Raw genomic sequence first — 14,365 nt, forward strand, 5'->3', positions numbered from 1 at the left:
CACTCTCCTGCTGGTAATAGCCCATCCAAAGTGACAACTCTACACAATGTGCATGATAATCAAGGTGAGCCATTTCCTGCACAAATCCAGTTTCTCTCACCCCCTCACCCCCCTCCAAAAACCACAAACACAAACTCACTATCCTGCTGGTAATAGCTCATCCAAAGTGACCACTCTCCCTACAATGTGCATGATAATCAAGGTGGGCCATTTCCAGCACAAATCCAGGTTTTCTTACCCCCACCCCCACCCCCACCCCCATACACACACAAACTCACTCTCCTGCTGGCAATAGCTCATCCAATCTGACCACTCTCCAAGTTTAAATCCAAGTTTAACCAGAACGTCCGGGGGGGGGGGGTAGGAAAAAACAAGGGGAAATAGGCTACCTTGCATAATGACTTAGCCACTCCCAGTCTCTATTTAAGCCTAAATTAATAGTATCCAATTTGCAAATGAATTCCAATTCAGCAGTTTCTCGCTGGAGTCTGGATTTGAAGTTTTTTTGTTTTAAGATAGCGACCTTCATGTCTGTGATTGCGTGACCAGAGAGATTGAAGTGTTCTCCGACTGGTTTATGAATGTTATAATTCTTGACATCTGATTTGTGTCCATTTATTCTTTTACGTAGAGACTGTCCAGTTTGACCAATGTAAATGGCAGAGGGGCATTGCTGGCACATGATGGCATATATCACATTGGTGGATGTGCAGGTGAACGAGCCTCTGATAGTGTGGCTGATGTTATTAGGCCCTGTGATGGTGTTCCCTGAATAGATATGTGGGCACAGTTGGGAACGGGCTTTGTTGCAAGGATAAGTTCCTGGGTTAGTGGTTCTGTTGTGTGGTATGTGGTTGTTGGTGAGTATTTGCTTCAGGTTGCGGGGCTGTCTGTAGGCAACGACTGGTCTGTCTCCCAAGATTTGTGAGAGTGTTGGGTCTCTACGTAAAAGAATAAATGGACACAAATCAGATGTCAAGAATTATAACATTCATAAACCAGTCGGAGAACACTTCAATCTCTCTGGTCACGCAATCACAGACATGAAGGTCGCTATCTTAAAACAAAAAAACTTCAAATCCAGACTCCAGCGAGAAACTGCTGAATTGGAATTCATTTGCAAATTGGATACTATTAATTTAGGCTTAAATAGAGACTGGGAGTGGCTAAGTCATTATGCAAGGTAGCCTATTTCCCCTTGTTTTTTCCTACCCCCCCCCCCCCCCGGACGTTCTGGTTAAACTTGGATTTAAACTTGGAGAGTGGTCAGTTTGGATGAGCTATTGCCAGCAGGAGAGTGAGTTTGTGTGTGTATGGGGGTGGGGGGGGGGGTGAGAAAACCTGGATTTGTGCTGGAAATGGCCCACCTTGATTATCATGCACATTGTAGGGAGAGTGGTCACTTTGGATGAGCTATTACCAGCAGGATAGTGAGTTTGTGTTTGTGGTTTTTGGAGGGGGGTGAGGGGGTGAGAGAACCTGGATTTATGCAGGAAACGGCCCACCTTGATTATCATGCACATTGTGTAGAGAGTTGTCACTTTGGATGGGCTATTACCAGCAGGAGAGTGAGTTTGTGTGTGGGGGGGTGGAGGGTGAGAAAACCTGGATTTGTGCTGGAAATGGCCCAACTTGATGATCACTTTAGATAAGCTATTACCAGCAGGACAGTGGGGTGGGAGGAGGTATTGTTTCATGATCTCTGTGTGCATATAAAGTCTGCTGCAGTATTCACGGTATGCATCCGATGAAGTGAGCTGTAGCTCATGAAAGCTCATGCTCAAATCAATTGGTTAGTCTCTAAGGTGCCACAAGTACTCCTTTTCTTTTTTCTCTAAAGTGTATTCTCTAAAACCAACAGAGGTTAAGCAAGTTCATTTGGAACCTGCACAGCTTCCTCCTGACCAGTAGATTTTCCTTGAGTCAATTTATTTTTATTTTAAATCATACTTATTAGCTGCAACCAAGGTATTTTATGCTCAGCCCAACATGTGTTTGCCGCTGCTAATGTCATTCCTCAGAACAGTTCATTTTCTCAGAACAAATACCAGCCAGAACAGTGTATTTAGCTGAAACTTAGCTCTTTTAACTCATGCCATTTCCAGTGGGGCCTTATCCAAACACCATTGAAATCACTGCAAGTCTTTCCAGTGATTTCAATTGACTTTTGATCAGCCCCGTGCTTCTCACTCAGTTAACATATATTGATGCCAACAAGTTAGTCTGTGTTATTTAAGACTGTCCAAAAGAAATACAACAGCCCAGATCAATGTTCAATCCACCACATCCAGAACTTGGAGCTAGCAATTGGTTTTGTTTTCCCTTTCACCCAGCATCAAATGTTACGTTTCTGTTTATTTTTTATCTTCAAGACCGTCCCTTAATCAAACACAAGCTTTCTGTAATCTCCAGTGTTGTGGCTAATGTGATGTAGCAGAGATGAATGCTTTAGATTAGGAAAAGGAAATGTTAGTTAGGTCCATAACTAGATGGGATTTAAAATAAACTTCTTATATGGTGTGGTCCAAGACAAATGAACTCAATAGGAGTATTTCCATTGATTTCAAGAGGCACTGAATCAAGGCCTTTCTGCCCTATGGAAAAAAATATCAGGGATAAAGTTCATTTCAGTAGGAATGAGGTGCTCCATGCTCTAATGGAAGAGTTGAGCCTCAGTAGTTGATCCACACTCGCACAGAAGAGAACCAATATAACTCTTGTCCCTTCCAAATTTGATTGTAGGGTCTGACTGTTTTTTTCCTACTCAAACATAATAAATGTAAGATTTGATAGTTTAGGACTTTCCAGAGTTAGGCGCAGACAGTAAAACTGCCTTTTCCATAATATAATGCACTCATTTCAAGCTATGATGGGTTAAGAGATGTCAGAACTTAAACCTATTACTGGTGAAGAACTGAATATTACCCATTCTGGGCTTCAGGCCAGTGTAATTTTGTGGAGGGAAATTCACTATCTGCGAGGAAACAAGGAAACATTTCTCTGGAAAGTTGTTTAAAAAATAGGAACTGTTTGAATACACACTTGGGGAGGTGCATGATAAATGAAGCTTACCACAAGGCTTTGTATATTACCATGTGGCCATCTCTACCGCAGACTCAGAATATCTACTTGTATAGATTAGTCACTTAGAGCCAGATGCTGCAACCTTTGCTCACATAAGAAGTCATTCCCTGGGTCCCTCTGTTTACTTCATTGAAATCTGATTCTGCAAACTCTATCAGATGCAGTACTTCCTACAATGAGAGGTCCCACCGACTTTTGGGGGAGTATTCACAGGAACAAGCACTGTGTTTATCAGTCTCTTTGGCAGGATTGGGTCATTACATTATACATTTCTGAGGGTCTGGATTGGACTTAAAATTTGACTAACACACATATATTCATGTATAGAAAGAGATGTGCATACTCATTCAACTCCTGGGTTCTATGGCGAGAAAGGACGACTGTGATCATCTCTAGGATGGTCTGACCTCCTGCATAACACAGGCCATAGAACTTCCCCCAAATAATTCCTGCTCGAACTAGTGCAGTAGAAACACACACACAGAGCAAATCTCCTTCCAGCAGCGACAATGGAGCAGTTGATATGACACTCCATCACACAAGATGATGTTGGCTGAATGGTCTTAAAGATTGCATTATAAAATGCCAGCTATTTCCAGGACAGGGGGTTGTATGGTATTTTGATTAGAGACGAAGACTGTGCACTAGGAAGCTGCTAGTTTCTAATCCCCAAATAGAGCCAAACTTCAGTGTGTGATCCTGCGCATGACACTTGCCACCGCATACAAAAATTTTGGGGCGGGGGAGGGGGGGTGGTGGAACAGCAGGAGCTCAGTGAAAACTACCAACGCTGAGGTACGCCGGGTAAATCTTTAAAAAAAATAAAATAAAGGAAATGCTTGTTATCACCTCACTATGTCAACATTTGGACGATTTTAATGTAAATAGTTTGGTTTTTTTCCATTCTTATTTGCTAACACATCTTCACCATATTGACTAACATGACTAGAGAGCAAAGCAAGTATCGGTGGTTACTTTGTGTGTAATGAATGCAGAAGCCATGAGGTCTTGTAGAACTTAGTCAGCCTTGATGCCGTAGTGATTGGTCACCAGTAACGCTCATGGGATCTGGCAGTGGTGGGACTGCGCGTTCTGCATGAATTCTTCCTTCCTGAACTCATTGTAACATACCTACCTAACATGGTGCCTCATTACCTTTGTCGAAGGAGTTCAATAACACTATCACTTCTGTGACAACACCCCCTAAATATTCCAGGCTCAGGTCCACATTCTTTCTTACCCCAGATAAGACTTCCACTCAGTTTAGTGGGAGGGTTGCCTGAGTCAGGATTGCAGTTCAGTTCCTTCTTGTTCTTAGAGGTATATATACACATAGCTTCACATTCTGCTTCAGTAAATGAAATGCACTCATACTGTATAATTAGCCTACAGGCCGGTGTAATCTTCAAGCGCTGGTTTCCTCTTCTGTTTGACAATTCACTATAAACAATAATGTAATCATAAATATAAGCAGATTTTTAGGATAGTGGATTCTTTTGGGAGATTTTACCATCCTGTAACTCATCTCTTCCAGCTATAAGTTTAGCTGCCCATACAAAGGCAATAGTCTCCTAATTTTCTTAAAACTGATTGCAGAATTTGGTGAAATAGACCATGGGGTAATATGCAGAAGAAAAGTCCAGTTGCCTTGGGAAATAGATAAAGAAACAAAAATGCAGAAGCCAAATTGGAGCAAATGAAAAGATTTTATTAGAAATGCAGTAAAGATAAAAGTCTTTTTAAATCAGAGGCATAGCTTTTACTATCAGAAGTCATAATTTTTTATTTATTTTTTGCACACAAGAACCTCAGTCTGGAAACAGCTATCTTAAATAGGATACATATGAATGTATATGAATGTGACACAAACAACCAAAATTAGATTATAAAGCTTAATTTCAGTTAAAATATCAAAGGACATTGCTAAATAAAATGGATTGGCCAGCTCCTCAGCTGGTGTAGCTTAACCGGCACTGCACAGAGGTACAGCAGCTGAGAATCTGGCCCAGTGTAAACTGGTTAAAATTCCTGACCCCCTGCTATTAGTAACACTTTAGGTAATTGAAATGGAATGAGTTACTTTAAAAACAAATTCTTCTTCTTTTTTTTTTTTTTTTTAAAACAACTAGACTTGGGTAGTGAAAGTAGACTGGACAGTTTCACTCTCCAGTCTGTTTCAGTTGCTGGTTCTTTTATGTTAGCCCAGCGCTCTTGCGTTTGGATTCACAGCACTGGGGTGCAGGGGGCAGAATGTTTAAATTATTTTAAAAATATTTCCATTGCAGCATTTTTAGAAACATTTCATTAGGACCAGATCTTCAGCTGGAGTAAACTGGTATTGCTCTGTTGAAGTCAATGGAGCTAGACTGAGTCACATCAGTTGAGGATCTGGCCCTTACACTATCATTGGGCCATATACCCAAGAGGTGTCAAACATCTGCAACTCTCATTGAAAGCTCATCAAGTTTTGTAACTCTTCCCCCTGCTAAACTCCCCCCCACCCCCCGCAATTGTTTAACATGGTCTAAATCTGAGGCAAAAAGTACTTGGCACTGTCCTTTGAATATTGCCTTCTGTTGATTTTAATGTAACGTGCCACAAACACCTGGAGAGCCTTTCTATACATATGTGTAACTCCAATTTGAGTCCACACGAGTTGCATACACATCTTTATGGGCTGACTTTGGCCCAGTGTCAGAATCATGGCTATTTTTCAATGAGGATTTGCAGCACACTGCAGGGCATCATCACTTCCATGACCAGAAGGAAGAGATGGAAACGTCAAGTCTCTCTTCCCCTCAAAGCTCCCAGTAAAATCTATGGGAGCCATGTGTATGTATGCTAGGCAACATTGGATCCCAAACTGACAGGCTTCTTTAAGGGAGAGCTCACTACTGATCCCATTCTAGCTGTATCCACCAGGAGCAGCTGGCTATGGGGAAAATATCCAGTATAGATTTCTTTTAGGTACAGTTCTGGCAAAAGAGAAATCCTTTGTTATATCCCTATTCTATTAACTTTGGAACATTTCAGAGAAGATTCTCTTTGCCCAACTGAGTGAAGCTCAGCTGAAAACTGGCTTGCTAAAATATTCCATTGCTAATATAACCAGGGCCCTCAATGCTGCTGAGCTCTGGCTTAATCTGTGTCATTCTCCATACATCCAGCAACTTGAGGTCAGCACAGTGCTTGTCATTCATAATATATCTGACTGAAGGATGTGTGTGTATTCAAGTCATCTTCTGCAGATTATTCCCCCAGCTCACTCTCTGTTCCCATTTGTCTGCACATTAGCAACCCAACCTTTTAACATTTATGCAACGTGCTAACCTGGAGACAGTGGCAGGAATATCGGAGAGCAAATGAGCATTAACTCCTTTCAGCTGAGAATCCAGTTTTTGAAGTAGACACTAATTTGTGAGTTTTGATGTATCTCAGCTCATACTCTCTCTCTGCAGTCAGTCAATTTAAGCACACTTTAATAGCTGTGCTCAAATGTAGACAGCTTCATGGAATATAGAAGCATTATGTTAACAAATGAAATATGCATTATACATATCCCCTTTAAAAAAACACCCCAACCCGAAATACATTTAAATTAATCTTTTAACTGTTTCTTCAGACAAAGGCATAACATTACACATACACACCCCCATCAATACAAACCTTTGTTTTTGTTTATATTTGTATAGACCCAGCTTTCAGACTACAGATTTGAATTGTACACATGGATAAACATTAGTGATCACTGGGAATTGTAGGGAAAAAATAAAAATTGCTATGGTAATAACTATAGACTTGACACAAGAAAGCTTCACAATTAATAATTCCAGACAGCTTGCCACAGGTGCTATAATTAAGGTAAGCATGTATTAGTAACTGATACAGCTTTGTAAAAATCTCAGCAAAAGTTAGCTAAATATACAGTTCCAACCTGTTATAACTGGTCAGAGATCTTTGATTAGCAGAGTAAAAATGTGGAGTTCTCTCATGATTTATGATAGAGGAAGATGTAAGGCCAGATTCTAGAGTTCACCAGAGTTATGGTGATTTACCCTAACTGATGATCTGGTCCACACACAATATTTCTCTCTCTATATATAGTGTATGTATTATAGAAAGCCACAATGTACATACTGGTAATAGTGTTCCATCTCCTTAAGGAGGTTTTTAAACTTCATGCTAAATAGTGCTTTACTGTTGTTCCTCAGTGTCTCCCTTGAATACCCCCCTACCCACACACTTTACTAATATCTAAAAACATTTTCCAGACATAAGCACATGTGGGTGTGTGGAGGGAGTGTATGAAAATTTCAAGGGGACCTGACATCCCAGACTTAAATATAGAATATATGCATAACGGCTTCTAACACACAAACATAATGGTTTCTGATTTTAGAAGCCCCACGGAAACATTATACAATTTAGCAGACACAGTAGGTGAAAAAGTTAGTCCTAGTACTTAACTACGTTTCCAGAGCTCTTCTGTAGCTCTCTGTTTTAGGCAAAGCTCCAAGTAGCTGCCCACACAGAGCTAGATGGAGCTGGAAAGGCTCAGATGGTGATCACGTGAAGGCACAGTCAAAGAGTGAGCTTGCTTACAATGTCTATACATTTCAGCTGCTGTGTTCCTCATCTGTCATGTAAAGCCAAATCGCAGCAGTTCCCCTTCCTTCAAAGTCTAGTTTCATTTTAGTACTAGTGGAGGAGGAGGAGGAGGATTGTGCAAATCTCAGAGATTTATAGCTTATAAGAAACAGCCACTGCCTTGGTTCATGGTCAGTTTTAGAATGAGACACTTTGCTAAGTAGTATGCTGTGTATCTCAGTTCCTTTTTTGTTGTTCTTATTATAACTTCAGTATTTGCATAACACAACATCAAAATACCTCAAACCCAGAGCAAAGCTGATGCTTTGTGTGTTATGCATGCAACATCCCTGCTTACATATGTTCCGAGGACCGCTTGCATGACTAAGGGATAAATAACCAGGCCCCAGCCTTCTGGAAAAGTCCAACCGAATTTAGTAGAGAATGAAGATCTTAAGCTTGGCAATAGAATGCGATGGAGAATTATACCCCACTACTGTAGTTCTATAAAACGGTCTGAAACAGTCTATAGAAAGATCTTTCTCCATGAAATTTTCATTTACAGTAAGGGCCTGTTAGCAATATAAAGGGGCCATAAAGTGAGCACAAATGTAATTTATGCTCTCTTTAAGGCCCATTTCTGCTGCCAGAACAACGGAAAGTGGCAATAGTGTAAATGAGAATCAGGTCTGTTTTGAGTGTAGACTATATAAACCTTTCTCAATTCCTATGCAACCAGATTGGTTTAATCACTAGCCAGTTTTAGTGGGCTTTTCTAGAGGATTCATTTCCAGGACTGAGTTTTTTCCCCCTTCACACCTCTTTAATAGCTTGCAAGAGCTTTAGGTCCCAATCCTCCTCCCATTGAAGTCAAGGTAAATTTTTGCTTTCTATTCACTTTCGCTGGAGCAGGATCTGGCACTTTCTGAAGACTCTAGATCAAGAACTTTTTAGTTCAAAGTTCTCAGGATTTCATGTTTGGAACAAAATGCATATTGTAAAACCATGGCCAGGAGACCGCTGGTTCAAAATAGCTCCTGTGGCTGTTTCCTGGTATGACCTCTATGTTCTGGATGTATGACCCTGATAGATAGATACATCTAGAGAGATAGAGAGATAGATAGAGAGAGACATAGAAGTTTATCGTTTGCTAGTTCAAAATACCTATTAAGCAGGAAATATTTTAATATACATGATCAATATTGGGGTTTTTCCCCTTTCAGAGCAAAGAGGCAAGCTGCAATGCACTGTTTAATATACTGAATTCTACTATGCAGTTTAAAAATTCAGGTGGGTTGCTATTAGAATACACAGAGTTCTAGGGAACAGGCATGTTTCCCCAATACATTCACTGTATTTTCTGTAGCCACCCTCAGATCTTTCACCGCAAATGTATGTTATCCCTCACCATTATGATGGATTCAGTGGTGCCGAAGGGTGCCAACCTATTTAAATCATTGGATTGTGGCTGGAGCCCTCTATGCAGCAGCTTCCCCCCTCCCCCACCTTCACATGCGGGAGGAGGCACAGGACCTAACAGATTGCAGTGAACAAAAATGAAAAACACAGGATTGAGATGTAGGTCAAAGGATTAAAACTGACAGGTCCGGAGAGTGAACATTTAGCTATAGTGGAAATATGGCACAGGCAGCAGCAGATCAAACTTCCCATCCTGCCCTGCCATTCAGCCTCCTGTGTGGAGTGAGAAGGTTGGTCAGTCTCCATGTCTATTCAGTCCTTGGCCTTGCCACTGATAGTGCGAGAGATACCAAAGGGTGCCGGCTTTAGTGGTGGCAGCCCTCACTCTTTGAGCTATCCCCTTTGAAACAGTTTAACAAAACCCTTTTCACAAAACTAAAATAATTCAGTTATTCTCACCCCCACTACTTCTTCCCTGGCCAATAAAATCCCCTGGACGTTGGGTAAGACACCAGTCTGATAAAGGCATTCTTCAAACAAAGGGAGTAAAATGCTTGTATTTCCCACCAGAAATTGTCGGTAACATTTTCAAAAGTGCCCAAATGAACAAGACTGAGATTATTGAGTACCTAAGCCCCTTTTGAAAATGGCACTTCTTAGACACTTTGAAAAATGTTATCCCATAGCTGGAACAGAGCAGCCCTGAGAGCAAGCTGTCAAGACTGCTGTGGGGCTGCATCCTCTGGATCTCCAGGGGTCCCCCATTTTGAGGGGTGAATCTTACACTCTTTTCCATCTCTGGACTGTGCTTGAAAGATGGAAAGGTTACTTCCACATAAACGTCTCCTTTGGAAAGCTAAATATTCCATGGATCCACATGCAATGGCTATTCAGATATAAGGATCAAGCAACTTCCACTGACATCAATAAGATACTTTCCACTGACATCAAGGAGAAATGGATCAGTCCCCAATGTGGTGGTGGACCCCAAATCAATCTTTTTAATTGAATTCCACTATACCTGGCTTCTTCCCAAGGTTGTCATTACCTCAGTTTTATCTGAAGACCATTTGGAGTCAGATTTGCTGCTTAGATTGCACCAATTTACCTGCACAGTTAATGCTGATACAAAATTGTACAGTACCCACAAGTACTTGTTTCTGCAGGTTTGTGGGCACAAAAAGGGAGGCCCGGTTGAGGCTGGTCTCAAAAATTACACTTTTGGGGTTCACTGCATAAATAAAATTGCCAGTGTCCTAACAATCGGATGAGGGATCTCTAGATATACAGGGCAAGATTCTCCACTGCCTTGGCCCTTGCCCTTTGTGCATCTGTGCAAATGAATGTGTGCAAAGTACGACCAAATCAGAAGTCTTTGTTCACTCACACAAGTTTTATATCCACTTTACAGAGGCGCAAAGGACTATACAAGGAGCAAATCTGTAGAGAATCAGGCCCATAAACTGTAAAGCACTTTTGGATCCTAACCTTTGGGATACAAACCGATTTTAAATGCAGTTTGCAATGAATGATTATCTTCACCACCACTCATTAGGAAATGATTATGCTCTTGTACTCAGATTATGTTCTTAGGACACTGGCAATACCTTCTCGGAGGTCCCCTTTTTATTTATGCAGTGATATATCTTTCAGGGTTGTTGGGCCAAATCCATCCCTGGTGCAGCTCTGTTGTCTTCACAGGAAGTACACCAAGAAGGCATTTGGCCTGCTGCACTTGGAGGAAAGTAAAACTGGAGTAATTGGGTGAAAATCCTTTTTATAAGCAGTGCTATTACAATCATGTTGATACAAGCTTTCCAAAAGCCGCTAGCTATTTGGGAGCTTCAGTTTTAGGTGTCCAACTTGAGAGACCTTACATTGATCTAATTTTCAGAAAGTGCTAAGCACCGCTCCTGGAAAATCTGGCCTCTTTAAGGGATCTCATTAGGCCTTTTGAAAACCTTGACTAGAGTTTATACTGTTACCAGCAATAGATTCTTATTTGTTGCTGGTCTTAGTTTCATTTGGAAGGGTCTCAACCTTCCCTCATTGCTCACACATATACAGTACATCCCAGTAATGATAATGTGGGATATCCAAGAGCACAACTCCCTAAGCATGACTGGAATAATTTCACTTAAACAGTCTGGACCAGATCCTCAGCTGGTGTAAATCAGCATAGCCCCACTGAAGTCAATGGAACAGACAGATTGACACCAACCAAAAATCTGGCCCATTGTTTGTTACCATATATAGCTCAGCAGAGGAATGCCAATAATTATCAAAACTGCCTTTGTCTGTGCCTATTAAAGATGCTCTTTGGAGAATATTTGTACAGCCACATCTTTAGAATTTTTGAGATACATCTAGCTCTTCCCACAAGGGCCCTTGGCAATAGCAGCCATAAAAATTGCTCTTCAAATGACTGAAAAATATAAATATATTCATTAAAAATGTGTGAATGGTCGTCTTTGTCAAAAATCTTTAAACGCTCATCTATTTGCGGTTTCTACGGTGGTAATAGCCTGACATTTGTTATTCACTCTCTACAAAACAAACCAGAACCACCCCCTATACTTTCTGCTGCTGGATTTCAGTACCAGTTAATGAGTGTAACCGAACGCCCACATAAAAGACCTGATATCTGTGTTTCCACATCACAAAGCATGCCAACAAACACACAATGGCTGTGATCAGATTAAGAACCATCTGCAGTAGCAGATACAGATTGAAAGTGCCAGTGACACTGGTACAGTCAGATACATCATGGTAAACGAAGGTCCTACTGAGGGGATCTGAAGTGTCCAGTTTGCACTGGCAAGAGTTGAGGACGGCATCACAGGTAAACTGTGTAATCTGTGAATAATGATGTGCAACAAAAGCCACTGCCAGAACACAGGTAATCAGACTCAGGGCGCTCAGTAGAAAGTACATCAGCTGAAATAAAGCAAAAAAGAAAAAACATTCTTTTCCAACTACACGGAGAACGGGGCATATAACCAACACATGCACATAGATTTTTCTAGTGAAAGCGTGCATTTGAGGAACAGTTTATACATTTCATGCTCATGATTTGCAATAAATATGTAATTCTGGCTTGATGCAGAGCTGTGGGTGCTAAAAGCAGTTGCAAGTACATCAGCCCTCCCAAGGCATATTTTACTTACCTCATATGAGGGTTGGAATATAATTTTCAGAACAGACCTACTAAAAATAATATCAAGGAGTCTAACTTTTTACAAAGCTGCATGCTTAATGGAGCAGGGTGCGCTTTTGTGGTATTGTTCATGCTGCTTTGACTAGAGTTGCAACAGCCACATATTCAGGTAAGGTAAATTGGTGTGGCTCTATTGAAGTCAATGGAACCACAGCGATTTACACGAATTGAGGCACTAGCCTCAAATATTTAATGGCAAGCGGTGATGCTTACAAAAGTGCCGTCATTATCCCACTGACAAAGGAATTACAGGAACAACTTTGTGCATGCATCTACTCTTGGCTATGTTTTGCACACACACAGAAATCAGACTTGTGCAGGCATATTGGACAGCTAGGTGTCTAAATGAGCGGGGACTGCAAGGGCACTTTGCTTGAACTCATCTGAGTTTCCATGTGGAAAATAATGATAATTACAAAACAGGCACACGAACTTATAGGAGTGAATTTGTGCCTCACAAAGGCCCCTTTGGAAATCTGGCCCAGGAAGGTGAAAGAGAAGATTTCAAAGGCACAGAAGGAAGTTAAGTTCCCCTTAGTCTCTAAGGCTACCACTTGCACGGAATAAAGAGGATAGAGTCCTTTTTCAGTCCCAGAGGGAAATGTAATTATTTGGGGCCTGGTCCTGTGGATGGAATTCTCAATCACTGTGAGATCATTCAGAGCCCCAATCACTTCAGAGTGGAGCTTTGATTATTATATGGTATGGAATTTCCTGACATTTGAGTTCTAGATGTGGCAATTTTTGTATTACACTCACACTACTTTTTGTGAATATATACATTCAAATATAACTCTGTGCATAGTGCCAATATCATTTCTGGTTCTGCTGAGCAGGATGGAGACATTTATTTCTCTTGGCTTCTTACCTATCTGTCAGCAATATGGCATGGTTGGGAATTTGTTATTTTAAATAACGAGGCTTTTTTTTTTTAACCTCTGCACTATCAATACATAAGCATTTTTTAGGACCTTCAAGCTCTAGGTATGCATGTTTGGATCAAATTCACTCTCTGGGTATATTTGTCTTTGATTCACACTGTAGACCTATCTTCCCAAACATGTGTCAGTTTGGGGGGAAATAGTAGGCTTGTAGGAGATATCAAAGCAATATATCCCTTCTGTCCCCAAAATAACTGAATTCAAGATATCTAGATCTTCATTTAGAAGCCATGGCTTCTATTAAGTTTAATGACTCTCCCTGCAGTCTTAAACTTAGGGCAATTTCTAAAGGAAGGTGGCTTTTATTAAATTTAATTACATTCCCCCTGCAGCTTTCATGGTAAAGGCCCACAGTAAAAGTGAAGTTACAAAATGAGGGCAGCTCCTATTAAAAACTGTATGGTAAAGGGGCAGCTACTAATTGAGGGCAGCCTCTAAACAAAGATATATGGTAATTTATGAGCATGTGATAATATTTCAAAAGATGACGCAGACATTTTTAAAGGGAAAAACATGCTGGCAACAGATAATTGCATTAATGTTGATATTCATGAGGGAACCAATTTTACTCGATTATCCTGGTGTAAATCTGTGGCAACCCCACTGAATGGAATGGAGAGTAGAATACGACCTCATTACATGAACTTTTAAGCCTGTATGTACCATGGGTCTGCTTCTGCACTGATCTGCACTGCATGCAGATATCAACACCTACAGAAAGGTAGAGTAAAATGGCATCAAATCAATAAATAATCTAGACAGTACTTCTTGTATGGTCACATGTTTTTGCATGTTATGCACCAAAATAAATACATTAAGTAAAATGATGCCATACATGAAGGAAACCTCAGTTTTCCTTCCAAATGCAAAAATATCCAGGCAGCCCCTGCAGCAATCAGCTGAGACACACAGAGTCATATGGGGGCATTACGCAATTGACAAATAGCTATTATCCTCATGTGGTGTTTGCAGAAGAATTTCCTTTGCAATTAGATGAAAGCAAACACATTTCTAAATATCAAAGGTGAGTCCAAAGAAAATACTGCCTGGGAAGGAGCACAAGGCAGTGAGTGCACGGACCCCATCAGAAGGCTAATCACATGACAGACCCAGAGGC

At 40.8% G+C, this 14,365-nt stretch overlaps 2 protein-coding genes across 4 annotated transcripts in view; one reads left to right on the forward strand and one right to left on the reverse strand.

Moving 5' to 3' along the window:
- The window catches only part of ITPR2 (inositol 1,4,5-trisphosphate receptor type 2), a 401,023-nt gene that overhangs the window by 379,503 nt on the left and 7,155 nt on the right, over window positions 1–14,365 (forward strand). The gene's annotated exons all lie outside the window — the stretch shown is intronic.
- Window positions 4,772–14,365, reverse strand: part of SSPN (sarcospan) — a 37,653-nt gene continuing 28,059 nt past the window's right edge. For both annotated transcript variants that reach the window (XM_048826309.2, XM_048826320.2), the window contains exon 3: window positions 4,772–12,027. In XM_048826309.2, the coding sequence (XP_048682266.1) occupies window positions 11,662–12,027 (366 nt within the window). In that variant the 3' untranslated portion in view covers window positions 4,772–11,661. The remainder of the gene's footprint in view (window positions 12,028–14,365) is intronic.

The sequence above is a fragment of the Caretta caretta genome, chromosome 1, assembly GCF_965140235.1.
Source record: "Caretta caretta isolate rCarCar2 chromosome 1, rCarCar1.hap1, whole genome shotgun sequence".
NCBI classification, from domain to species: domain Eukaryota; kingdom Metazoa; phylum Chordata; order Testudines; family Cheloniidae; genus Caretta; species Caretta caretta.